Consider the following 27247-nt stretch of genomic DNA (forward strand, 5'->3'; position numbering starts at 1 on the left):
GAGCTGCAGCTATCGATTGTTTTCATAATCTAGTAATCTATCAATAAGTTTGTTCAATTAACTAAAACACACTTTATAGTCTCAATGCGTATTTTAGGGAGAATAGTTGAAATAAACAAATATTTTTCTGCTTGCCATAACTTAAATTATTTTTTTTAAATAAATGCGCATCGTCTACATCAGGGGTGGCCAAAGTGCAGCTCGTGCGCCATTTGCGGCCTGCAGTTAAATGTTTAACGACCCTCGGCACATTGTGAAAATACTATTAAAAGAAAACAAAAATACCAAAAGAAAAATACAACAAATTGGATTACAAGAAAAAAAAGAGGTGAAATGTAGCAAGAAAAAGTTGCGACGTAGACTAATAACACAAAGCTGTTACGCAGGCTGTTTTTTTTTTCTTTAACGCTGTCATTGTTCAAACAAATAATAATGAATCAAAATCAATGCTATGAATTATTGACTTATTTAAGGCTCCAGGTATTGTACGTCACATCAAATATTCCACTTTGAAATATTTTTTGGGGGAAATATTGCATATTTAGTGCGTTTGCCATATAAAAACAATTTGAGTTCTTTGACAAAACAGACATGAAACAAACAAATAATTTAAAAAAATACTAAAAGCTATTAAGAGATTTAAGTGTTGAATGTAAAAAAACAAACAAAATAAACCCCAAAAACACATTTAAAAGCAGGGGCCCTTTTAGATCTTCAAAAATGATATTGTTTTTTTCTTAAAAAACTGTCATTGCTCCAAAAATAATAATGTATTAACATCAATGGTGTTATTAATCATTAGCCTATTTAAGGCTCCAATGACTTGACATCAAATATTCTACTTTGACATGTTCTTTTGAGAAAATATTGCTTCTTTTTTTTTTGCCATAAAAATCAGGGGTTCCTTTGACAAATTGGGCATAAAAAATTTAACAAAATGTTTGAACCCTATATCGACAGATAGACCTGAAGTCGATCTGGAGATTAAAGTGTTGAATAAAAAATACATACAGTACATTTATGACTTATTTTTTATATTTTTATGACTGAGACCCTTCGGTGTCCCCGGGACCAAACTTGAGGGGAACCCTAAAGGTTAAACAAAATCTATATTATTGTAATGGTTTTGAAAAGGAAAAATATCAAACAGGCCCTCACATGCTTTAATTTTTTAGTGTGCGGCCCTCAGTGTAAAAAGTGTGGACAACCCTGATCTACATTGACATTGCACTTTAAACAGGCGTGCATTTAAATAATAATAGTAATAAAAAGATTGAAGTTTATATTTATCTATACACTATGTGCGCTCTATTGCAGCGGCTGTGTAGAAACTGTGTCTGCATATTTAAAGTTCCGGACACTTTCTACATTTTAATTAGTTACACTCATTAAACGGTTAATTGAAGCAACAAAATAAACGAATCAAATTAATCGAGTAATCATTGCAGCTCTAGTCCAGTTTGTATAGTGCTTACTGTTTTCAACAATTTCCTCTTAAATTCTTGTTGCTGGAGATCGTAAAAAATATTCCCTCTTGTGTCTGATTTGCTGCCATTATCTCCCCTCCCAGATAGTCCTGCTGAAGAATGTGGACTAAAACCAGGCGACCGCATCCTCTTCCTAAATGGACTAGATATGAGGTAGGATTATTGTTTCACATTGTTATCAGCAGCTGTCCTTTTTATTTATTTTAAAAAATTCCAGGTAATTTACTGCCATTTATTGTCAAACAAATGGATCACTTTTGTTTGCTACTGTCATGATTATAACACTGCTGCTACATTGAGAGAAAATTTGCTGTCAGCTAGAGATCACACCCTCTCAAAACAATATTGTTGCAGCAGAAAACTAATGAGATCATCTATCTATATTCTGAGGGAGCTCTCATAACTCTGTGTTATAAGATCTCACAGACGCAAGTGAGTTTATGTAAGCATAACTTTGCTAGTGGGAAGATATTTGTTGAACTTTACTACTTGTCGCCCTTATGGATAGCGGAGAGCATACTGTATGTAGGCGTTAGATGAAGAGTTGTTTTTGATCACCTGCGTTAAGGTGGGCGATACTACAAATTGTATTAGTAAATACAGGGTCAGCATCACCGAGATTGCTGTGCACATTCTCATGCTTTCACTCTGGTATGATTAAATGTTATTAAAATTAAATTAAAAGTCCAACCATTGTTTTTCCCTCCTCCCTTGTATTACTGCACGTTCACTGAGTAGGAACTGTTCCCATGAGAAGGTGGTGTCCATGCTGCAGGGCAGTGGTGGGATGCCGACTTTGGTTGTGGAGGACGGTCCGTCTGATTACTCGTCAGAGCCCACAGAACCGGAGGAAACTCCCAGCCTGTCTTCTAACACACTACCACGCTCGAGGTAAGTGCTAAAAACGCAGGAGCAGCTTTTTCAGCAATTAAGTACTCAAACTTCACCAAATGCATGTTCCTCAGATCTCCGATCCTAAGCTCCCTTCAGTGGGTGGCGGAGATCCTCCCACCGAGTATCAAAGTCCACGGGCGGACATTCAGCCAGCAGCTGGAGCACCTTCTGACCATCCAGGAAAGATACACGGTCTGCAAGGCTCTGGAGACCTTCTTCCAGCACAGGTGTGTGTACAATATATACAGTAAAACACATCAAATTATCTTTGTACTTCTCAAAATATTGATCAGTAATCTGGAGTTCTAAAGAAATATGTTATCCATCTGGCATACATTGACAAGTCGGCGTTGCCCTGGAAATAGTACAGTACGTGAGGCTGTGGCAGGCAATCTGTGTGCTTGCCACTATTTTGACAGTATAGAACATGTAGCACTTAGCCCATTGTCTTTCAATCTGTTAACATTTTACAGGATTTTTTTGTAATTCGGGGGATTTAAAAATATATATTTTTTTGATGTCTGGATACATCCTTTTTTTTAAAAATATATATATATATATATTTTTTTTAAATCCAGGATTCACACCAGCTAAAACAAAAAAAATATTATACAGAAATATTTGTAAAAATGTGTGAGTTAAAAACGTTTTTTTTTTAAATAATGGATTGATGCTAAAACAATGTATGGGAACATTTTTGTATTGGCAAAACTTCAGGTTGATCAAAACTTTTGGAATATAGTTCCATTTAAACTAAAAACTTTAATAATTACAGGATTTTATGATGGGTGGAATTTTGCAACACAAATCCATAGAAACATTTTTGTAAAAGTAAAAGTCCAGGTTGATAGACACTTTTGGAAGGTATTTCCAAATAAACTAACAAACAAAAACAATATTTAACTTTTTTTTTTTGTTTAATTTAGAGGATGACCTGCAGATTTGTGCAACAAAAAACGTATGGAACATTTTTGCAAAAACAAAAACTCAAGTTTGATTAAAACTTTTGGAAAGTAGTTCCACAGAAACAAACAATAACACATTTTTTACCATTTTAAATTGGTGGATTCAAATTTTTTTTTTTATGATGTGTGAATTTGTGCAACAAAAAATATATGGACTTTTTTTTTTGCAATTATAACAATCCAGGTTGATCAAAACTTTTGCAAGGTAAACAAAAACAACAAAAGCAAAAACAAGATTCAACAGATATTTTTTCTAATTTGGAGGCTTAAAACAAAGATTTGTTGATTTTTTGTGGTGTGTAGTTTTATGCAACAACAACAACAACAACAACAACAACAAAAACCCATGGAACATTTTTGCAAAAGTGAAAATCTAGGTTGTTTGAAACTTTTTGAAGTTAGTTCCACACGAAAACGAAAACAAGACTTTACTGTTTTAATTTTTATCAAGGGTATTAAAAATCTATTCTTTTTAATATGATTTGTTGGCAGGTTGATGTTGGCAGTTGATGTTGATGAATTTGCATATAAACCAAGAAAGAAACAAACCCAGGTCATTAAAAACATAATTTATGTAGAAATGTATTTTGCAAACATGGCAAGAAAAAAGCAGATTGAGTTTAACTGTAAATTGTTGGTTGATAAACCTTAGAGCAGGCCTGGGCAATTATTTTGACTCGGGGGCCAAATTTAGAGAAAAAAATGTGCCTGGGGACCAGTATATCTATTTTTAGTAACACTAATACTAAACCTCACAATAATGTCTGATTGATTGCTAAAAACGTTATGACAGACCGCCTTAAAAAACGTAATGGAATTTTAAATTTACCCAGAATGTACATGAAAATAACGTATGTGGGATTTACAATATTAACTATGAACGATAAAACACTGAATATTGACAACATATGAACGTCACACCTCCTCTCGATCGACATATTTTAACGCAACAAAAATGCAACAAACGCAGCGAAATATGACCGCGAAGGGTAAAAAAACCAAAAAACACCTACAATCTGATATATCACTAAGCTTTAGAACTTTGTTGTAAAAATCTCCTTCCGCGTCTGTCCCTGACACCTGCATTTCAGGCTAGCCGCTCTGGAAACACTCTGTGGAAACGCTCCACACCCACATTGCTTGATGCCTCGTCTGAGCTGCTGTGACTTAGATTACCATAGTAACTAGTATATCATGCAAAAGCGCAGATTCAAACCATTGAAATACTTTGTATAGTTCAAGACTTACAGTAATTTGAAAACATCCCTGCACATTATAATGGCAGCTACAGTTTCGATCTTAAAGATCTAAAAACATTATTTGGGAATGTCCGGCGGGCCAGATTGAAAAGCTTAACAGGCCGCATGCAGCACCCGGGCCTTAATTTGCCCAGGTCTGCCTTAGAGCATAAACACATGTCATCACCCAACTATTTGATAATCTTGTTTGCATCCCCTTCTTGATCCTCAACTCCAATGCTGAGACAATATACATCTCTGTACACATACTGAACATCTTGAATCAATAATGTGTTTATACAAATAGATGATGTTTGTTTGTGTGTTTTTTGCAGGAATTTGGACACCCTAATAGTGGATGCGTTCCCAGTGTTGGACACGCCAGCCAAGCAGCTGATCTGGCAATTTATTTACCAGCTGCTAACCTACGATGAGCAGGAACGCTGCCAGAACAAGCTGTCCCGCTTCCTGGGTTTCAAAAGCAGCGGTGAGAAGATGCTTGGACAAGGAAATTAGATTTTTTAACAAGCGCATTCGACTCCCTATCCTCATGTGTATTGTGCCACTATTAATATCAACTGCTATTTTTCCCGCAGGAAGCCAGCAAGAGTTGAACTTTCAAGGTAAACTACAGAAAATGGATGCGTTTGTAAATGTGTGTGTTCTGCAGCAGTGTTAGAGCCGGACGGACCAGAGCAGCACCGGCGAAGCAGCTCCATGCGAGTATCCGGGAGCTCATATCGCGGCGGTTGCATGCGAGAGAGGAGTTCTGATGACTGCATCATCGGCACTCACCTGGGAATGGGTACGCCTTGCTCCACAAAAGACATCGTAGGGGCCAGCGCCACTCATAACATAACACATTTATCTGATATATTACAATCCACATAAACTGATCAGAATTGGCTATGTCGTCACTAGAGGGAGTAGAACCATGTAATAGTATTTAGGGATGGTACGATCAGAGTTTTACTGTATGCTGCCAATTTCGCTACCAATCATCAATGAGTGAGATCGGTCAAGACCAATACCATTATTTACTGTAATAAATTCAAGTTATTTATGGTGAGTGCTATTGAAAGTTTAACAACATCAAGACCATATTTAAACTATTTATTTATGTTATTTTATTTCATACAATTAATTGAACAGTTGTTGTTACGTAATCCTCTCTCTAGACCAAGGGTGTCAAACTCATTTTAGCTAAAGGGCCACAAGGAGGAACATGCATTCCCAAATGGGCTGGACTGGTAAAATGATGGTATGATAACTTAAAAATAAAAACAACTTCAGATTGTTTTTTTTTGTTTGAAAGTAGAACAAGCACATTCTGAAAATGTACAAATCAAGTATTTTTTTTTACACTTACATGTTGAGGTTAATAGTATTATATCTTCATTCATTTGTTGTTATTTATACTTTATGAATAAATAATGTGATGATGTTCATCAGTCAAAAAGGTGGAAATGAGCCTGATGGCAATTTACTCATTTTCCTCAACTGATGGACTAAAATCATGTGGTTTGTTCTGTACATATGTAGCATCATCTATTCTACAACAAACCCAGGGGTGGGCAATTAATTTTTACCGGGGGCCGCATGAGCTACCCGAGCACTGCTGGAGGGCCACATCGACAATATTTCAATTAAATTTTGCTCAATATTATTTTTGATATATACCGTAAGATAAATAATAATAATAATAATAATAATAATAATAATTAATAATAATAGTAATACTTCAACATAGTGTGTGTAACAGCATTCCATGACTAATATAAATAAATTAACATTAATAATAAATGACAGTAAAATAAGCACACGTATGACTGAGGAGTCATAGTGTAACTTTGTGTGGTGTTTGAGTTGTCCGACTTTTTGTGTGGCCATAAACGCACCAGTGGTTTAGTGCTATGCGTGTTGGTGACAGATGACAAGTTGGTTTTGGCCTGGTTTGTACGGCAGAAAATGACTAGTTTTTCGAGATATAATTGTTTTACTCATGTTTTTGGTGTGGTTATGTCCGAATATAAACAGTTTTGTTCAATAAAGTGATCGATATAATTCCTGTCCTCGAAGCATCTCGATAGACGTTACAATAATTGAACGGTGTTCAATTGAACGGTGTTGACGAACACCATTGGGGCCGCTTGTTGTCACTGTCACTCAAAGTTGCATTGCAAAATTCCATAGAATAAATATGTTTATTTTGTTTAGAATTCAGATGGGATTTGATTTGGTGCGCGGCATATACTTGCTGCGCGCAGCGGACGCTTGAGCAGTGCGCAATTGCGCAGGCACGCACCATAGGTGAGGGGACGTTGCTTTGCAGTTCATGTCTTGTTGAAAACACGGCATTCCTCATCAACTTTTCTCTTTTTAGCGTCTCAGGTGTAAACCGTGCATCACTTGTCGCTGCATGTGCACCTTCACTCGCAGGTTACACACGGACACACGCCCATAAATAATACTTTTCAAAATAAAAGCAGCACAGTTGTATTGCGCGCAGGACATAGATGTTTTTTCAACTTTATTTTGTAATTGCAGCTGTTCACATTCACTCACAATCACTCACACGCATACATCCACACGGAAGTAATACAAATAACGATTTTCAAAACAAAAGCAGCACCGTTGTATTGCACACTCGACATAGATACTTTTTAAAATTTATTTTGTAATTTATAATTGGCCTCACGCGGGCCGGACAGGGACGCACAAAGGGCCGGATGCGGCCCGCGGGCCGCAGAATGCCCAGGTCTGACAAAACCTGTGAATGTGGACTCATTTCATTAATCACACATGAACTTAGAAGGGAATGCATATTATTTCATCATATTTTTGTGCCCTCAGAAAATTTGTCCCCAGTTATAAGTACAATTCGAAAAGTACAGATTATCAAAAGCAATTATTTGGCTAGAAATGTAAAAGGTTACATTACCAACAAAATATTTGACAATCCACATTTTGTATACTATCACTAATAGTGACACAATGCACATAGCGCAGCCCCTTCTTAAGTCATGCGCGCTCTCGCGGCAGGGGATACAAATAATTTATATTGCGACACATATTGGACACATTTAGAACAGCAGTCTCTTACATTAAAAAATTACAGCTCATTTTTATGCTGAGCAAACTCATCTCGTGGGCCGGGTAAAAAAAATGTTTGCGGGACTGATCCAGTCCGCGGGCCGTACGTTTGACACCCCTGCTCGAGACTGTTATTAATATACTTGCTAATTTCCTGTTTATGTCTGCTTATTTTCTGAAGTAACGCAGTTCCATCTACACTACTTAAACTTTAAGCACTTATTTATTGTGTTGTTTCTAGCTATCTTAGCAGTTAGCCTAACTATTAGCATGCCTGCTCCTGGCTTGCTTTCGTTGTGTAACATGTTTAGCTTCGTCCTCCTCCAGGTACTTAGTAATGATAATATGATGATAATGATAATGAAAATGCAGTTCACTTGCGATAAAAGACGTGATTATTATTAGCTTAAGGGAGCAGCTCCACACTGTGTATGGTGATACATAATTACTGTCTAGCAGCTTGTCTGCCAGGGGACAAAAAATAAATACAGTGACAACAAGAGGGGACCGCCGTTTGGGATTGGAATTAAAGGCATCAATAGGCAATGTTCGGTACTGATTGTTGGTCGATTGATCAGCAAATGGTGATAAGTTATTATTGCAGTTCATACAACAAGGTTTAATTCAATCATTCTATTGGATACCATTACATTTTGCAGCTACTACCATGATTTTGTCGCAACCGGCCTTGCCAGTTGCGAATGAAAATAACACCTTCCACGCGGAGGTCATTATTTTCTGCACAGCTTTCGAGCATCTGCTCCTCCATGCTTTTCTGCGCGGCTTCATCCTCTCCCCTCAGTGCTGGGGGAGGATGCAAGGTGCCACTCCTCATGCTTTATTGTGCTTCAGGAATTCATGTGGATGAATGTGCAAGCCAGGAAGAGAGGCAGTCAGGAGACGGAACCTCTTTCCCCGAGTCCCCTGATCTAAGTCATGTAGGTATACATTGCATTAGGAGAGCTTGCTCCTTTTGTGCTCTTTCATCATTTGAAGGTCTGCCTGCCTCCTAAATACAGCTAACAATTTGGTCGGCAGACCTTCAAAGTACGGTCGTCTTTCTGTGCTAATCATGCCTCCATTCATAGATGTCAGGTGTGTACACGGAGCTGGAGAACGTGTACGCAGGGAAAAGTGTGTCTCCGCTGCAGGGGTGCTCCCCGGCTGAGCCCGAGGGACCCGGACAGACTGAGGCCTATGGCCGCTCTCTCTCCCCCCTCACACTCCCCCCGCTAACAGGTACTCGTCAAACACACACGGCACTCGCTCTCAGACGCACGCTCTCCAAAAGTGCTTCAGTTGGAGATGGGGGAATGAGCAATGACCGATGTGTCATTGTTACAACAACAACAACAACACACTTGTGACCAATATGAGTCATTTGTACAATTACTGTATGTAACTCTTTTACGCCTCATCCGCTGCACAGAAAAGGGCGAACATTTATTAAAAGGTACACCCTCACTGTGATGCCTGCGCTTATATTTTTTCTGACACATACACCACATGGTGGTACTACTGTTAAACCACAATTTCACGTCAGGTTGACTTGTAATTTCTCACACAGCTCAATGCACTCAACAAAATCCCCAGAGTTACTTTAAGGCAGTGATTATTTCACGTCGCCCCCCACAGCATGGTATGAAGTCCAGTCATCATGTTGTATACTGCTGCATCTTCACTCTCCCTCCTTTCAGGTAACCGTAAATCGGGCCTGTCCCTCACCTGGAAGGAACCCCTGCCCACCCAGGTTTATGGGATCCACCATCAAAGCAGTGTGGACTCCAACCCTTACGTCAGCCTGGAGAGCCCTCCCGCCTCCCCCCAGCGCAGCCCCAACACATTGAGCCGCCGCACTAAGCTGTTCACCTTCTCCCGCCCACCTCGCAGCAGGGACACGGACAAGTTTCTGGACGCCCTCAGCGAGCAGCTGGGTCACCGGGTCACTCTCGTGGATGACTCTGTGGCGGGCGAGAACGACTATGAGGAGGTGAGTGTGTACATCATCTCTGTGCACAAAAATATACGCTAAAATTACTTTTTTATCAGCCTATAATGTAAAATTGTGTGTAATTAGTTACATGTTAGTGTTGCTTTTGACATTGGAGGCTCGCGTATGTACACTATAATGAACACTTGTGTTACATGAACAGATATATCAAGGTGATTGTCAAGGTTTCAGAAGGAGTGTGCCTGTAAGTAACATTTGATTAAAGTATACACTGTAGAGTCTAAATAAACTGTGTACAGTAAATCGCTGTTAGTCTCAAGGGTTACATGCCAAAACCCGCGGCAAACAGTAAAAAACAAATGACGGAACCCATAAAAAGCCCTAAAAATCCATACGCTTGATAATCTAAACAAGGGGTTCTCAAAGTAGGGCTTCCCAAATGTAATACATATTCATAATAACCTCTTTTAAACTCACAAAAACATGTATGCAAAATGAACTAGTTGACATCTATCGAATGTGACGATCTCCACTACCGGTACTTTATATATGGCGGTATGCTGTGTTTGTCCCATGGCCCATTGGCACATTCTAACTTCGGCCCTTGCAAGCAAAACGTTTGGGCACCCCTATTCTAAACCCTAAAGAATGCCTCTCATTGTTGTTGTATATTTTTTAATTCTGTTTTACACATCAATTAACGATTACGGGCATCTGTATTGTACTTAAAAAAGATGAAGTTACACAACATTTACTAAAGGTTTGCGTGTGCTAAAAAAACAACAACCCTACAGCACAGGCAATGCTGAACTATCAAACATGTGCAAAGTGGATTGGGTCTGATTAGTGAGCAGAATAAGGCGTGCAATCCATTTTGCGTCTTCATTAATATGCAAAATGTATGCTGATCATCAAGATAAATAAATAATGATAAATAAATGGGTTATACTTGTATAGCGCTTTTCTACCTACAAGGGACACCGTGGCGAAGTTGGTAGAGTGGCTGTGCCAGCAATCGGAGTGTTGCTGGTTACTGGGGTTCAATTCCCACCTTCTACCTTCCTAGTCACGTCCGTTGTGTCCTTGGGCAAGACACTTCACCCTTTGCCTCTGATGGCTGCTGGTTAGCGCCTTGCATGGCAGCTCCCGCCATCAGTGTGTGAATGTGTGTGTGAATGGGTAAATGTGGAAATACTGTCAAAGCACTTTAAGTACCTTGAAGGTAGAAAAGCGCTATACAAGTACAACCCATTTATCATTTATTTATTTACCTTCAAGGTACTCAAAGCGCTTTGACAGTATTTCCACATTCACCCATTCACACACACATTCACACACTGATGGCGGGAGCTGCCATGCAAGGCGCTAACCAGCAGCCATCAGGGCAAGGGTGAAGTGTCTTGCCCAAGGACACAACGGACGTGACTAGGATGGTAGAAGGTGGGGATTGAACCCCAGTAACCAGCAACCCTCCGATTGCTGGCACGGCCACTCTACCAACTTCGCCACGCCGCCCCAATGTCCACAATACTAAGAAGATGTAATTATTTAGCACAGGCAAAGTGATTTATCAACACTCATAACTGTTTTGCGAGCATTATTTAGCGTTTTATTTAGCACTTGTCAAAAGGACGCAAAAACTGACAGTTCCACACACTGCTGCAGGTTCAGTGCTTGGACTGCACATACAGACAACTGGCAGACAAGAATCCTCCATCCTGCGTGTGTGTGTCAACATTTTGAACGGTCAGAAATAAAAAATATTACACATATCGTCAATTCAGCAACATCCTTTTATAATTTAATAGCTGTTAGAGCAGGGTTCCCCAACCTTTTTTCTACCAGGGACCGGTTTAATGTATGCATTATTTTGACGGACCGGCTTTCTACGTGTGGCAAATAAAAACAGCAAAAAAATGAGCATGACAAATTAGCCTTTGGCTACATTCTGGCACACTAACATTTTATCTGTCCATTAATGTGCATTGTCCCATATACTATAACAAATGAGTTGTAATATACATCTATTAACAAGCTTATTGGTGTGTTTGGCGAAAGTTAAATCGGAGAAAATGCGGTAGTTTATAAATTAATGTTTCTGTGCGCCCCGGTAGCAAATGTGTCACAGACCGGTACCGGTCCCCGGACTGGTGGTTGGGGACCACTGTGCTAGTGGACTTAAAGACGTATTAAAAAACAAATTTCATTTATGCGTTTTGGTGTCATTTAATATTTTTTAATGACAATCTTTTTTTTCACATAGAATATATATGATTATAATATTTCTCATATGAAAAAAATATATACAATGTTTGCATCCTGAGCCAGAGTAGGTGCAGCCTCTATCCAATGAGCGCACCTTCAAAGGTAAAAATAAATGAAAAAAGAAGGGGGAAGGGGGTGTCAAATGTACATAGATACACTGCAGGACTGCCTCTAAAATACCCATAAAAATAGTACGTCTCTTGCATGTTTGAAAACATAGCAAAGCGCTACAGGTAGGAGCATAACATGAATGTGCAGTAAATGAGTGTCTCCGTGATGATGCCTCGTGTAGTACATATAAAATCCTCATTTAAATAAGGCAGGCTGCACCACTTCTTAATTGCACAAGCAGTGTTCGTAGATCGCACGCAACATGACCACTCATAGTACACGCTATTTTATAGCTTTGCACCCGCTATTTAGCGCGTGTTATTTGGATCTTAGTAAATCATGCCCATTATGTCTTGTTAAAGCGTCTTCCTTCTGGAAAATATAGAGTGAATTGGTGTGAGACAACACCCTCTGCTGGATTAATTGCTGAACCACTCTTTGTCCCCTGCATATAGCGCCATCCAACCAATTTCTATTAAAGTTACAATTTTAAAAAAACACATTTTAGAAGAGAAAATAAATCCGCAAAAAGACTGGGATTAACTGTACACTAACTGGTAATCCTTGGTTAAAATTGAGTCTGTCTAAATTGCAGGTTTCATTTTTTTGAATTCCTGTATCGTTCTGTATTCTTCTTTTGCTTAATAAGTTGATGAGAGGGGGTACTGGTTATGTTGCATGTGTTTTCAAACTTTAATCCTTAGATTTTGATGAGATATTGATAACATTTTTGTCTCAGAGTTTAGCAATGATACACAAAGGAGATTCAACAAAAAATCTGCATGCAAAATTCAAGCTTATTTTTGTCTGGCATTATCATTCATGTAAGACCTCTCTGACAGTATCAATCCAAATAAAACACGTAAAGGCAACAATACTCATTACATGATTGTAGTTTTATTTACAAGGTCAGAAACTGATTGTTAAGATTGTTAAGCAAAGAACTTACAAACTGACACCTAATTGAATGTTTCCTCCCTCAGATGAGCTATCCAGAGGATCAGGACATGGGCTTCATGCCTCGACAGTTCAGTCGTGGCAGCAGTGAAGACCACAGTAGCAGCGATGAGGTTTCTTCTCCCTGCTATTCTTCAGGTTCAGAGCATATCCCGCCTCCTCCCACCCAGAGCCCCCCGCCTCCGCCACAGTTCCTGGCCTTGATACCACCTCCAGTTCAGTTCACGGACCACAGGCCACCAGTCCGCTTCTCACCGGAACACGTCCCCCGCAGCCGGATGCCTTTTCATCCCCATCACCCCATCATTCCCCCTCCTCCACCGCCTCTGAGGACCCTCCTGTCCAACCGCTCCCCTCTCCACAAGGAGCTGCCCGCCAGAGAAGAGGCAGGTGACCTGCAGCGCTTCCAGACCCTATCCGGTCGTCAGTCACGCGGCCACACCACCCTCACAACCACCACAATTCTGCGCTCGTCCCGCCCTAGCTACCTCCCACGCCAGCTGAGCCAGCCCCAGCCCATCTGCCAGCCATCCCCTCAGCCGTCCCCTCAGACACTGCGGCCGAGCCAACTCGTCCTGCACAGGCATCACCAGCTCCACCACCAGCACAGCTACCAAGGCCCGTTGCCGCCATCCCTCGAAGATCACAACGCAATTCGGAGTGAGAAACAAAGCAGAGCTACGTCAACAATTCATTCCAAGTCTGCGCTGCCCTGCCATGTTAAATCCCCCCGCCAGGACGAAGATTCACACCAGGTACGTGGCCATTCATTTTCCCTTTATCATGCACCCCTATATCGCAGGATTATAAACAAGTTTATCCGATTCTTATCCCAGGCACCCCCGCCTCCTCCTCCACCTTTGCCCCCACCCTGTGACCCGCCTCCGTTGCCCAAGCCGGGAAACGCGGCCGACACCAACCACATGAGCGTGAAGAGGCTGCGCTGGGAGCAGGTGGAGAACTCCGAGGGCACCATTTGGGGTCAGGTGGGCATCTTGGAATCCAACACTTTACATTCAGTTTATTATATAGCGAGTGAAGAGATGTTCTTTTTCTCCAACCCCACCTACGTTACTTGTGTTGATGAGTCACAACAGGCTGATAATCTCTATGAGTTTAAACTGTTTAAACCTGCAGAACAACAACACTATTGGACACACAAGAGAGTACAACATGTCCTTGTTCTTTTTCTATTCAGCTTGGGGAAGATTCCAACTACGTCAAGCTAACTGACATGGTGAAATATTTAGACCTTGATCTGCACTTCGGTACTCAACGCCGATCTAGTAAGTTATTGTGTTTTTTCTCCTCATGCATCATCATGCTTTTACCACCTCATTCTGTTTGTACAAATTATAATTATGTGGGTAAGGAGGTTAGGACCCTACAGCAGGGGTGTCCAAAGTGCAGCCCGGGGGGTTATTTTTGGCTAGCATTTTTATTGGTCCTTGATATACTCCTAATATAGAATAATATATCTATATAAATATATTTTTAGATATTACACTAATTTGCTTTGTCACAAAGAACACAAAACAATTCTTTTTTTTGGTTTGGATGGCCTAACACAAAGTACCAGTGCTCCCAAGACACTACTCACATTTAAAAAAATATTTTATTATATGTAGGGCTTGGCGATATGACCTATATTGCAGCCTCTTGTGATAAACCTTTACATCACAATATATTATTTGGTATATAAATGATAATAGAATACTTTCAAAACAGGTTACTGTACAAAGGCTCCTAATTTGGCTGCATCATTTCCAGTTGCATTCATTTCTCAAAACTATTAATCCACTTCCTAATTTATTGTTAAAAATGTTTTTTAAAAATATTTATTTTTTTTGTCATTAAAAAATACAATCATGCGTGCTTACGGACTGTATCCCTGCAGACTGTATTGATCTATATTTATATATAATGTAGGAACCACAAATATTAATAACAGAAAGAAACAACCCTTTTGTGCGAATGAGTGTGAATGAGTGTAAATGAGGGAGGGAGGTTTTTTGGGTTGGTGCACTAATTGTAAGTGTATCTTGGGTTTTTTATGTTGATTTAATTAAAAAAAAAAAAAAAAAACAATGTTTTTTTTTTTTTTTTTAATTTCTCATTACCAGTCCGTGGATCGATTGGTACCAGGCCGCGGCCCGGTGGTTGGGGACCACTGCTCTAGTGCATGGGTTTCAAACTCTGGCCCGCGGGCCAAATTTGGCCCGCCGTGTAATCTCACTTGGCCCTTGAGGCGATATCAAATTAACACTAGAGCCGATTATATACAGCGGCGGTGCCGCGGTAACACCGCATTCACCGCTAATTCTCATACTTGCCAACCCTCCCGGTAGACTCCCAAATTTCAGTGCCTCTCCCGAAAATCGTCACGTCCACTTTTCATCCAGTCCAACGAGTGCTGGCCCAGTCACATAATATGTGCGGCTTCTGCACGCACACACAAGTGAATGCAACACATACTTGATCAACAGCGATACAGGTATACTGAGGGTGACCGTATAAACAACTTTAACACTGTTAGAAATATACGCCACACTGTGAACCCACACCAAACAAGAATGACAAACACATTATGGGAGAACATCCGCACCGTAACACAACATAAACACAACAGAACAAATACCCAGAACCCTTTGCAGCTCTTCCGGGACGCTACAAGGTGTGTGTGTGGGGGGGATTTGGTGGTAGCGGGGGGTGTATTTTGTAGCGTCCCGGAAGAGTTAATGCTGCAAAGGGTTTTGGGTATTTGTTCTGATGTGTTTATGTTGTGTTACGGTGCGGATGTTTTCCCGAAATGTGTGTGTCATTCTTGTTTGGTGTGGATTCACAGTGTGGCGTATACACTACCGTTTAAAAGTTTGGGGTCACCCAAACAATTTTGTGGAATAGCCTTAATTTCTTAGAACAAGAATGGACTGTCGAGTTTCAGATGAAAGTTCTCTTTTTCTGGCCATTTTGAGCGTTTAATTGACCCCACAAATGTGATGCTCCAGAAACTCAATCTGCTCAAAGGAAGGTCAGTTGTGTAGCTTCTGTAACGAGCTAAACTGTTTTCAGATGTGTGGACATGATTGCACAAGGGTTTTCTAATCATCAATTAGCCTTCTGAGCCAATGAGCAAACACATTGTACCATTAGAACACTTTAGTGATAGTTGCTGGAAATGGGCCTCTATACACCTATGTAGATATTGCACCAAAAACCAGACATTTGCAGATAGAATAATCATTTACCACATTAGCAATGTATAGAGTGTATTTCTTTAAAGTTAAGACTAGTTTAAAGTTATCTTCATTGAAAAGTACAGTGTTTTTTCTTCAAAAATAAGGACATTTCAATGTGACCCCAAACTTTTGAACGGTAGTGTATTTCTAACAGTGTTAAAGTTGTTTATACGGCCACCCTCGGTGTAACCTGTATCGCTGTTGATCAAGTATGCGTTGCATTCACGTGTGTGTGCGTACAGAAGCCGCACATATCTTGTGACTGGGCCGGCACGTTGTTAGAATGGATGAAAAGCGGACGTGACGACAGCTCGTAGAGGACGTTAAAGGCAGTGCCTTTAAGGCACGCCCCCAAGACTGTGGTCCGGGTGGACTACGAGATATAATGACTGATGAACACCTTCGTTCGATAATGAAAGTTGCTTTAGCTCAAAGCCTGAGCCCCGACATTAATGAACTAGCATCCAAGAAAATATGCCAGGTATCTGGCTTGGGCACATCAGATTAGATCAGTGTGTTGCAAACTGAGCAGTTTAAAGTCCTGAATGGTTGGTTAATTCATTGTTATTTTATTTTCAAATTTATTAGCCTGTGGAAAAAGTTAATGTTGATATTTACCTCAGAAGGCTGCAAATAGAAAAGAGGCATTCAATTTTTAATTAAAAAATTGTATTTGATATGCCATTGATATTTTTTAATTATTATTATTATTATTTGAAACTCAATTTTGCATGTCACTATAAAGTTATATAAGCCTTGCTTGTTCAATATTCATTGCAAAACTTGTTTGGGTCCCTATTAAAAGGTTAATTTGTTCAACCTTGGCCCGCGGCTTTTTTCAGTTTTAAATTTTGGCCCACTCTGTATTTGAGTTTGACACACCTGCTCTAGGGATAATAACTTGATTTGCCTCCATGTAGGTGAGGGCCTTAGAAGTGACTTTGTACTGTGGAGGTACATTAGCTGCACTAGCAAAAGTGCAGCTAATAAGCGTTGTGTTGAGGACATGTTCGTTGCAGCTTGTCCCTATCAAATTTGGGACACAGCTCCAATGTGTCATCATTCATGATATGAAAATAGAATTAGAATCTCATCATTGACTACCCGGTAAATTTGTATCATATATCGTCCATATTATTTAACCTTAGTTATATATTTTCATGCAACAACACTAAAGTAAGAACCCTTTCACACAATGTAAAGTAGTCCGTGTACAGCTTGTATAACTGTGTAACATCACTGTTCTTTCAAAATAACTCAACACACAGCCATTATTGGCAGAAAATGTCAGTAAACCTCAAAGTAAAATGTTTTTGGATATCTATTTATCTCTCATCTCTGTAATTTTGGACACTCCTGCCATACAGTCATACAAATACATTAACATTTAAGTGACTTTATATGTTCAATGACATGCCTTGTTTTGCTTGTACTTTTACAGTCATATCAGTCACTGCTGTTCTCCATAAAGTACTATGGACATTCACCCATTTTCCATAAGGCACCATGTTCCCCCACCCAGTATCCACTAATAGCACAGTTCTGCCACAAGAAAGACAAATCGCATTTATCAATGGTGGCCTCAAGAGAGTCCCATGACAGAACTGGGTTAATAAACACATCATCCTGAAATATGTGTGTGTGTATATGATCGATCCCTGGTGCCTGGAGAACCCATCCTCACACTGTTGTTAAAATTCCCAGTGTCTCCTCCAGAGCCCATCTTCCTGTCCGAGAACTTTAAAAAAAAAGACGTTGTGGAGATCCTGTCACACAAGAAAGCCTACAATGCATGTAAGTACAGTAAAGCACTTGCAAGTCACAGGTAAACTATATTAATATTTATAAACAATACTAAATGGGGACGGCGTGGCTCGGTTGGTAGAGCGGTCGTGCCAGCAACCTGGTTTGATCCCCGGCTTCCGCCATCCTAGTCACGTCTGTTGTGTCCTTATGCAAGAAGACACTTCACCCTTGCTTCTGATGGGTCGTGGTGAGGGCCTTGCATGGCAGCTCCCGCCATCAGTGTGAATGTGCGTGTGAATAGGGGAGTGTGGAAATAGTGTCAAAGCGCTTTGAGTACCTTGAAGATAGAAACACGCTAGACAAGTATAACCCATTTACCATTTATTGTTGTGGCTTACAATGATGTGGTACTGCACTGCATCACGCTGAGAGATCTTTCTCATAGTTTGGTCCTTTATTTAGCTGCAGTTAGCTAGATAGATGTTGCTATGGAGACAGTAGAAGGCAGAACTGTTTTCTCACTTATGGTTTAATTGTTTTTCTTTCAGATATGCATTGTTCCCTTAAAGCAGTCCTTCTCAAATAGTGGGGCAGGCCCTGGGTGGTGGGGGCGGTGAGATGCCAGGGTGGGCGCGTGTGATCTCAGGGAACATGCTTTTTTTGCCATATATGATGAAGCGTATGTAGTACTTGGCTTCACTGTAACCACTGTGGGAGACAAGGAAAGACCGGTGTGTTGTTCCCTTTAATGTTAATAAGCTTACAATGTTATGCAGAGGTATAGTTATAACAATTTTATAGACAATTTATACTATTTATAGTCACAATGGAGAATGGGGGGCGGGGGGCGCACGCAATATTGTTTTCTTCCTAGAGGGGGGCGTAACAGAAAATATTTGATAAGCACTGCTTTAAAGATATAATTGCTAGTGGCGGACTATATTTTTATTTGTAATGCTTTTATTGCTGTTGTCGTGACAACCCGAGTGTGTTGGACTGTTGCCATAGCGACAGCGGTAATGTTGCTCAAGGGCCTGACTAAGATTTCAGAGGCTTTTACCAATAAGTGAAGTGAAGTGTGAAGTGAATTATATTTATATAGCGCTTTTTCTCTAGTGACTCAAAGCGCTTTACATAGTGAAACCCAATATCTAAGTTACATTTAAACCAGTGTGGGTGGCACTGAGAGCAGGTGGGTAAAGTGTCTTGCCCAAGGACACAACGGCAGTGACTAGGATGGCGGAAGCGGGGATCGAACCTGGAACCCTCAAGTTGCTGGCACGGCCACTCTACCAACTGAGCTATATATAAGGGGCTGTCATTCTTACAGTCACTTGTCAAACTCCGCCCCTCCTTCAGCCATCCTCGTGGCCCATCTGAAGCTCTCCCCCGCCGAGCTTCGCCAGGTCCTAATGGACATGAGCACGGACAGACTGGAGCCGGCCCACATCAAGCAGTTGCTGCTCTATGCCCCCGACGAGGATGAGGTCAAACAGTACGAGCAGTTCGAGCAAGATCCGGCCAAACTGAGCGAGCCCGACCAGTTCAGTTTCCAGGTAATAAACTACGCAGAATATAATACACAGAATAAATGTATACATAAGAGCGGTGCAATGCTGCAGATGCTTATGGTGCCAGAGTATAAGACCCGTCTGCGGAGCCTCCACTTTAAGACCACCTTGCAAGAGAGGACAGAGGAGATGAAAGTGGCCTTTGATTGCATCTACAAGGCCTCAGTGGAGCTGAAGACCAGCAGAAAACTGGCTAAAATCCTTGAGGTAAAACACAGTGCAGGTTTCACCCATGTACAAATAGTGTATACAGCAAACTCCTCACATTTCAGCAACCATTGTGTTGTGGCAAAGAGTTATGGTCTACTAAAAATTACCCAAACAGTTATTTTTTGAATGGCTGGCAATGCAAGTGAGTAGTGGTTGTAGTAATAGCAGTAGTATAGTGTCATGGTCTAGGGCTGCACTGCCGTTCATTGAGAGAACCCCGACCAACATTTGCTGTGATATTTTGAAGCAGACCGTGGTCTCCACCCTTGGGAAACTGGGACACATGTAAGGATGGACGATACAGCCTGAAAGCTATATCACGATATGTATTGCAGCCTTCTGCTATGACGATATACATCACAACATATTATTTTATACATGAATGATAATAGAAACATTTGCTGCTGACATATGCGGTAACATATTGGGTCAATTCCAGTTGTATTACTTTGTCAAATCTATTAATAATCTACTTTATAACTGACTGTCAATATCTGGTTACTCTCCGCTGTACCAATGGTCCATATACACTTCTGTTAAAATGTGATAAGCACTACATTAGTTTTGAATAATAGTACAAATTTGGGTATCGATCCAATACCAAATATACAGGGGCAGCATTGGTCAAATCAATGCTGCTGCTACCCTTTGAGACACTTGTGATTAAGGGCTATATAAAGAAACTTTGATTGATTATCTATATCGCACAACGCTAGCTGTACACAGACTACACTAAGTTATATCCATGTTTAATTTCTACAGTATTGTTCACTGAGAAGACAAAGTACATACTTTCGAGAGGTATTATGCTTTGTTACTTGCTATTTCCTACAGTTTGTACTTGCGATGGGAAATTACCTAAACAACGGCCAACCAAAGAGCAACAGGACCACCAGTTTTAAGATCAACTTTCTCACCGAGGTACCAGCTACACTCAGACCATATAGTCCCCCTCTCTGGGTTGATTGGTTTGGTTTAATCATTACATTGTGTTTGCCAGCTCAGCACAACCAAAACGGTGGACGGTAAATCCACTTTTCTCCACATTTTGGCAAAGTCCCTGTGCCATCATTTCCCAGAGCTGCTCAACTTTTCCAGAGACCTCACCGCAGTTCCTCTGGCGGCCAAGGGTACAAGATGAGAATAGAATAAGCTTGTCTGCTCATTTTGATGGTACTGTAGGAATTATGAGTGTATGCTGTTTTTTCTTGAACCAGTGAACCACAGGGTGGTAACCACAGAGCTAAGCGACCTTCACACCACCATCCAAGACATCAGAGCAGCATGCCTGAAGATCCCCCTCACCTCTGAGGACCACTTTGCTTCCGTCATGAGCGTAAGTTAACAAAAATACGGTGGTGGGGCACTGCCGTTCATTGAGAGAAGCCCGAATAACATGTGCTGTGATATTTTGAAGCAGAAACTGGGACACATGTACGGATGGGCGATACGGCCTGAAAACTTTATCGCGATATGTATTGCAGCTTTAAAACCCAGGACACAGTGGAGAGACTATGTCTCCCAGCTGGCCTGGGAAGGCCTTGGGATCCCCCAGGAAGAGCTGGCCGAAGTAGCAGGGGAGAGGGAAGTCTGGGCTTCTCTGCTTAGGCTACTGCCACCGCAACCCGACTTCGGATAAGCAGAAAAAGACAGATGGATGGATGTACACATATATGCATACATGTAAACATATATAACATACATACATACATATATGTAAACTAGGGAGTCAGGACACCAGTATGTTGATAAATGTTTATATATTATATTACCCTGAAGGTTAATAGTAGACAGTAACAGGAAGTAGGCCTGAGCCTCGTGGGAGGAAAATTGTGCCGTTTGATTAATAAAGAGTTGGTATATTGTAACACGTTGCTGTACCTCCTTTGTTTACACAATAAACAAACATACATTTTGATTGGACTATTGATGTATGCGTTTGAGCGCTGCTGAAGAGACACATTCCATTGGCGAAAATTATGCTTATTAGCTAAAATATGCGGCAAAGTTTCGGGCATTGGACAAAGTGCTAGAGCAAGCATAATATGCATGGATTGTTTGAATTTGTGTGAACTGGCACGATTGGAACATCCTGGAGGTATTGATTATAGTTTTACAAGCAGAAAACAAAGCAAAATACATACAGTATAAATGTAAAAGACATAATGACAAAATATTTAACATCACTTCTACCTTTTATTGAAGACTATTGTTGACCCTCTGAGTTCTTTCCTGGATCCAGTAGTGTTTCTTTGTCAAAGTGCTGACATTCGCAACTTTCTTTGGCCCCATGGTGGGTTATTTAGCAGTCGCACTCTATAAAAAAAAAGCACAGGGACTGAGTCACCAACGCCTTGTATTCTTTGTTTAAGCACTCCATTCCGTGGAATGATACATGGATGAACGGATTACATTGTGACGCGCAACGTTTGGCTGTACAATATAACTAAGGCGTTGTACGAAAACTCTGTTTTTGTGAACAATTTTATAGACAACCGCGTCATACAAAAGGTGGAGTTTTAGAAAAGTAATGTTTAACTGTACCTAAACATTACATGCACTTTACAAGTGTCATAAACTCAAGGGAGGATGCCCAGTGGGATACATTGTGTGTCATCAAAGACCCTGTATTTCTAGCTCAGGCAAGCACAGACCTCCACCAATGCCAAATGGTCCTAATTCAGCTCCAATTGGTACATTTACGTAACCTTACATGGATGCTCCAATGTTGTCCATAGGATTCATGACTTATATTTTATTAAATATATTAAATTATACAAAAATACTCCTACTTTCACCTCCATTTTGTTTATAATTCTGATAACTAACACAAAAATAAACCCATGCATCAATTACACTCTACAATCTCTGTTAATGCTTGACGTTTGTTGTCTAACAGAGCTTTCTGGAGAACAGCCACCCTGCCATCCAGTCTCTGGAGTCCCTGCAGAGCCGAGCGATGGAAGAGTTCTCCAAAGTGGCCTCCTTCTTTGGAGAAGACAGCAAGTCCACCAGCACAGAGGCCTTCTTTGGTATTTTTGCAGAGTTTATTCACAAATTTGAGGTGAGCAAATTAATCAGAACTGTGGCCGTTATCTATTCAAAGCGTCTCATTTAGTCACCGGGTATGTGGTGGCGATATTTCAGAAAAATGTGTTCAATCTTTGGATCGTTCCTTTTTTTGTTTCAGAGAGCTCTCAGTGAGACCCAGACTCCAGAAAACCCTCGAAGTCCCCGATTGTCCTCCCCACTGGCTTGGTAGACCCAGAAGAGTCTGATCTCCAAAACCAAAGTGCCAAAATGACACATGGATGGTGGCAGGCAGACACTACAAACAAGAGCACTAAGTTTATCTCCAACCACAATTGAGATATACCAACTGTGTAGGTCAATGGTGCCCGCATGTGGAGAACTACTGTTATTTCAGGTGCTCGATTTTAAGCACTAGGAAACATTATTCATCAGATAATGTGTTCATAAATTACTTTGAGCCTAGATATATGTATGATATATTTATTAAACGTGTATAGTTAATGTCATATTATGATGGACGATGATTCAACATTTTGGAAAAAAAATACAAATCTTAAAAAGGGATGCTAAAGCTAGGAGATCGTTAGCGCCACTTAGCTTAGCTTAATTTAATGAGATGTCTGCCGACTACCATTTTAATCAAAAAAATACACGTGTCTCTAAGCAAAGATTTTATCTAATGTTTTTACCTTATTTATCAGAAAAAGACCGAAGCATTTGAGTTATTTTTCGTAGTAATTAAGTGCTGTTAGCGTCACCTGAGCTAATTGCTAATTGCTGCCCTTACAAGCTAAGTGCTTCGCTGTAGCCGTTTGTAATACACTACATATATTTTCGAAATGTGAACTATTTATTTTTGACCGGGAGAAACATGTCATCCCTTTCATTTGTGCCATTTTTTGGCACACTTCAGATGACAATGGTTCTAGAATACAAGGTCAGCCATTTGTATTTCTGTCATTACAGACAGGTGGATTGTCTTTTTATGAATACACGGTAACATTCCCGCTCATATTAGTGTAGTGGGGCTTTACTTGAAGGAAGTGTGAATAACAAAACATTGTACATACCTTATTTTTTTCTGGTTGCCATGGTGACCTCGCGACTCCTACACAGTGTTCCAGTGGCTGTGGTATTCTTGTAAATGCACATGTTTGGGCTATGCACTCCCAGCTCTGCTTTCAATTTCCTCTGTGTAAAATCCCCCCGTTTATTTTTTTAAAATTATTTCTCCCCTCGTTGCACAGCTTTTAAAGTCGTAAAACGCAGAAGCACAAGGTCTGCGACAGTGCCGTGAACGTGTTTCTTTTCTAATTCAGTTGCATGTTGGTGTACGACGTGAGGAATATTGTGCAGCTGGTAGCAAACACCCCGCTATTCTTCATTATGTTGTAACTGTGTGGTTTTGTTGGAATACATCCATGTTATGCTATGGACCTTTCATATTTGATCTATAAAAATAAAATAAAACTCTTATGTGTCATTTTGTTTTCGCATCACAGTCACATTAAATGTCAACAACTTTTCTTCAATTGTATTTTGATAAGCTTTATTGGTTTGTTTATTTAGTCCTAAAGACATTATTTTCAGCGTGAGTGCTTCGGTGTTTTGCGGCACTAATAAATCACAGTCGCAGTCATTATGGTCCAGGCAAGATTACCTCTCCCACATATGAATGAAGTATGCTATGGTTTAGATTAGTTTAGGATTTTAATCCCCTGAAGAGCAGGGAAACCCGCGAAACAGGCTTTTTCCTGACCTAACATATATGTATGTATATATATAATATACACACACACAAACATTGGTATAAAGTACAGTCCACACACCTTCTCATTCATTGCGTTTTCTTTATTTTCATGACTATTTACATTGTAGATTGTCACTGAAGGCTTAAAAACTATGAATGAACACATGTGGAGTTGTGTACTTAACTAAAAAAGGTGAAATAACTAAAAACATGTCTTATATTCTAGTTTCTTCAAAATAGCCACCCTTTGCTCTGATTACTGCTTTGCACATTCTTGGCATTCTCTCTTCACCTGTGAAGTGAAAACCATTTCAGGTGACTACCTCTTGAAGCTCATCGAGAGAATGCCAAGAGTGTGCAAAAAAGTAATCTACATCAACAATATGATTTGCATGAGCTGCTGGACAGGACAGATTTAATTTCTTTTTTAACATCCCGCAGGCCAGTGTGTGGACGGCTGCATGCCATAGTTTAAATGAAGTATCCTTTTAGTCTTATCAACTAAAATTCAGTTTTTAAATTTAAGGGTTTATTAATATTTGGAAGAAACAATTACATGTGTACCCCGCCTTCCGCCTGAATGCAGCTGAGATAGGCTCCAGCACCCCCCACGACAACGAAAGGGAGAAGCGGTAGGAAATGGATGGATGGATGGATATCCTTTGACAGTCTATCCGTGTTAGATATAATACTAGACAAAGAACAACCAAAAATTTATATTTTTTCATATACTTTATTTTCTTTGGAAAGGACATATAACCAAGCATTCACATAACATACTTTATTCCATGTTTCAGCTCACCAAGACGACAAAACATAAAATTAGAGCTAAAAAACGCGTCATCGTCACTTCTAGATGAATGGCAATTTGTTTTGCGTTGATGTGCAGAAGGGCGCAGGGTTAAGGCATCGAGTTACAGTATTGTGGAACATTATATTGGTTGATTGTCTCAGAGGTAGGGGGAAGGAAAGCAAAACGATCACATATTTCTAGGTGTTGCAGCATCCAAGACTTTTCTGCATTGGTACCATCGTGTGTGTCAGAGAGAAAAGTGAATGTTCCACCACGTCACTACTGAGGTGCATTGTTGTGTGCTCTCAGCTCAATGGAGGCAAAAATAACATATTCGAAGATGATTTGATGGCCTTTGCTCATGTGCAACATCAGCATCGCATCCTTCTGTTTACATTCAAACTCTCACCGGGGGAAAGGGAAGGCAAAAATACTGACTGCTTTGAGGGCTGCTAAATTAACCCCGCTACCCAAATTTTAAGACAGCCCTCACCTTCCTTCATATGACATCCCTGAAGACAGCTTCTTGGAAGTACTGGAGTAAAAAGAACAGTACATTTACAATGCTTTCATTCTATTAAGGCTTTTCTTTATTGACATTTACTGACTGCATCGATTGTGTCAAGCCACAGGGAATGTGTGTGTTTGGGTAAATAAATAGAAGAGCATGACAAAGAGTGTTTGTGATGACTGGAAACCTGCAGTCACCACTTTTTTGGTTCCACCTGCCAACCCTTTTGTCATTTTGTGTTCTAAGGCCATTTTTAACTTTAAAAAAAAATAATCCCATCATAGATCCATATTTTGGTACAATTTCCCACATCATTACAACTAATTACACGCAGCCTTCCTCCATTGTTTGCTAACTAACTTTAAAATTGATGTTTTCTTGAATGCCGGATTTGTACTGAAGATGCAAAACCACAGAAAATCCGCACGGAGGAGAAAACAGCAGACCAGCAGGATGCAGGAGTGTAAAGAGAGGAGATGCATGGCGTCCTTCCTTATAGGACCGTGCTCTCGCTGTCCAGGTCGCAGTCTTTAGGAGGTGGCGGCGACGGAGAGACTGTCACTGGTTGCTGGTCTACGTTGAACACCAAAGCCCGACCCAGTCCTTTGAAGGACATAGCCGGGTCTACAGACGAGAGAGTATCATGAATGGTAATAAAACACATGTATTAGTTTGTTAGTGCACAAAAGTAAAAATGTTACATCATTAAAGCCCAACCAAACTCTCCATGCCCACATGACATAACCAATAGGCCAATAATGACAAATATGTATAGAACTGATGTAAAGATGTCACTTCAGTGTGGGGATGAACAGCAGGTGACACCGTTGGCTTTGGAGAGCTAGCAAAGTGCTGCTAGAGGATAAATGTGAGGTGAAGAGAGTGGGATTATACACACCCATTAGATTTGATGTGAGTGTGAAGTACAGTACATACTAGTTGAAAGTAAATAATGTTATAAAGTATTTTCTCATACAGTGGTGGCCATTTAATGGAGTCTGGTTATTGCAGAGCACCAGATGTCTACTAGGGGGAAGGTATTTTTCAGGGAGAATACCTTTATTTGAACAAATGCATTTTTAAATGTAATAAGGGACAAGCGGTAGAAAATGGATGGATGGATGGATTAACTAATAGCATTATTATTAACATTAGCTATTCTTAAATTTTTTTTAAACAGAAATATAAATTTTATTTAATTTTTAAAATAAAGTACAATTTAAACTGAATTATCTAAAAACGATAATTAAAAAATGTTAAGGGTGCTCAAAAAACACAAAGTCCAAATCTCAAAGTTATTGATTCCGTTTCTAAATGGATTCATTATTTAAAAAATAAATAAATAAATAAAATAAAAATAATGACATTTAAAAAAATAATCAAATAAAAAAAAAAAAATATATATATATATATCCATCCATCCATCCATCTTC

At 40.0% G+C, this 27247-nt stretch overlaps 2 protein-coding genes and 1 long non-coding RNA gene across 12 annotated transcripts in view; 1 reads left to right on the top strand and 2 right to left on the bottom strand.

Moving 5' to 3' along the window:
- The window catches only part of LOC133655709 (uncharacterized), a 47296-nt gene extending 23243 nt beyond the window's left edge, over nt 1-24053 (bottom strand). For both annotated transcript variants that reach the window (XR_009827030.1, XR_009827029.1), the window contains exons 1-2: nt 23831-24053; nt 21921-22043 (exon numbers count right to left, since the gene is read on the bottom strand). This is a non-coding gene — a long non-coding RNA (uncharacterized LOC133655709). The remainder of the gene's footprint in view (nt 1-21920; nt 22044-23830) is intronic.
- grid2ipb (glutamate receptor, ionotropic, delta 2 (Grid2) interacting protein, b) overlaps nt 1-24237 on the top strand; it is a 55083-nt gene extending 30846 nt beyond the window's left edge. Inside the window, exons 7-26 of one of the 3 annotated variants that reach the window (XM_062056106.1) lie at nt 1571-1640; nt 2226-2378; nt 2453-2608; nt 4920-5071; nt 5255-5389; nt 8530-8615; nt 8766-8916; nt 9375-9667; nt 9831-9872; nt 12988-13716; nt 13798-13947; nt 14160-14247; nt 17917-17994; nt 19306-19502; nt 19569-19724; nt 20562-20648; nt 20728-20857; nt 20945-21063; nt 22627-22791; nt 22918-24237. In XM_062056106.1, coding sequence (XP_061912090.1) covers nt 1571-1640; nt 2226-2378; nt 2453-2608; nt 4920-5071; nt 5255-5389; nt 8530-8615; nt 8766-8916; nt 9375-9667; nt 9831-9872; nt 12988-13716; nt 13798-13947; nt 14160-14247; nt 17917-17994; nt 19306-19502; nt 19569-19724; nt 20562-20648; nt 20728-20857; nt 20945-21063; nt 22627-22791; nt 22918-22989 — 3209 coding nt within the window. In that variant the 3' untranslated portion in view covers nt 22990-24237. Of the gene's footprint in view, nt 1-1570; nt 1641-2225; nt 2379-2452; nt 2609-4919; nt 5072-5254; nt 5390-8529; nt 8616-8765; nt 8917-9374; nt 9668-9830; nt 9873-12987; nt 13717-13797; nt 13948-14159; nt 14248-17904; nt 17995-19305; nt 19503-19568; nt 19725-20561; nt 20649-20727; nt 20858-20944; nt 21064-22626; nt 22792-22917 lie in introns of all 3 variants that reach the window. The other 2 variants (XM_062056107.1, XM_062056108.1) reach the window with 2 other exon arrangements.
- Nucleotides 24238-25234: 997 nt separating this feature from the next.
- The window catches only part of arhgap17a (Rho GTPase activating protein 17a), a 62968-nt gene continuing 60955 nt past the window's right edge, over nt 25235-27247 (bottom strand). For 6 of the 7 annotated variants that reach the window (XM_062056112.1, XM_062056111.1, XM_062056113.1 and 3 more), the window contains one exon: nt 25235-26438. In XM_062056112.1, coding sequence (XP_061912096.1) covers nt 26308-26438 — 131 coding nt within the window. In that variant the 3' untranslated portion in view covers nt 25235-26307. The remainder of the gene's footprint in view (nt 26439-27247) is intronic. The other variant, XM_062056114.1, reaches the window with a different exon arrangement.

Source organism: Entelurus aequoreus, linkage group LG08 (assembly GCF_033978785.1).
Source record: "Entelurus aequoreus isolate RoL-2023_Sb linkage group LG08, RoL_Eaeq_v1.1, whole genome shotgun sequence".
In the NCBI taxonomy this organism is placed as follows: domain Eukaryota; kingdom Metazoa; phylum Chordata; class Actinopteri; order Syngnathiformes; family Syngnathidae; genus Entelurus; species Entelurus aequoreus.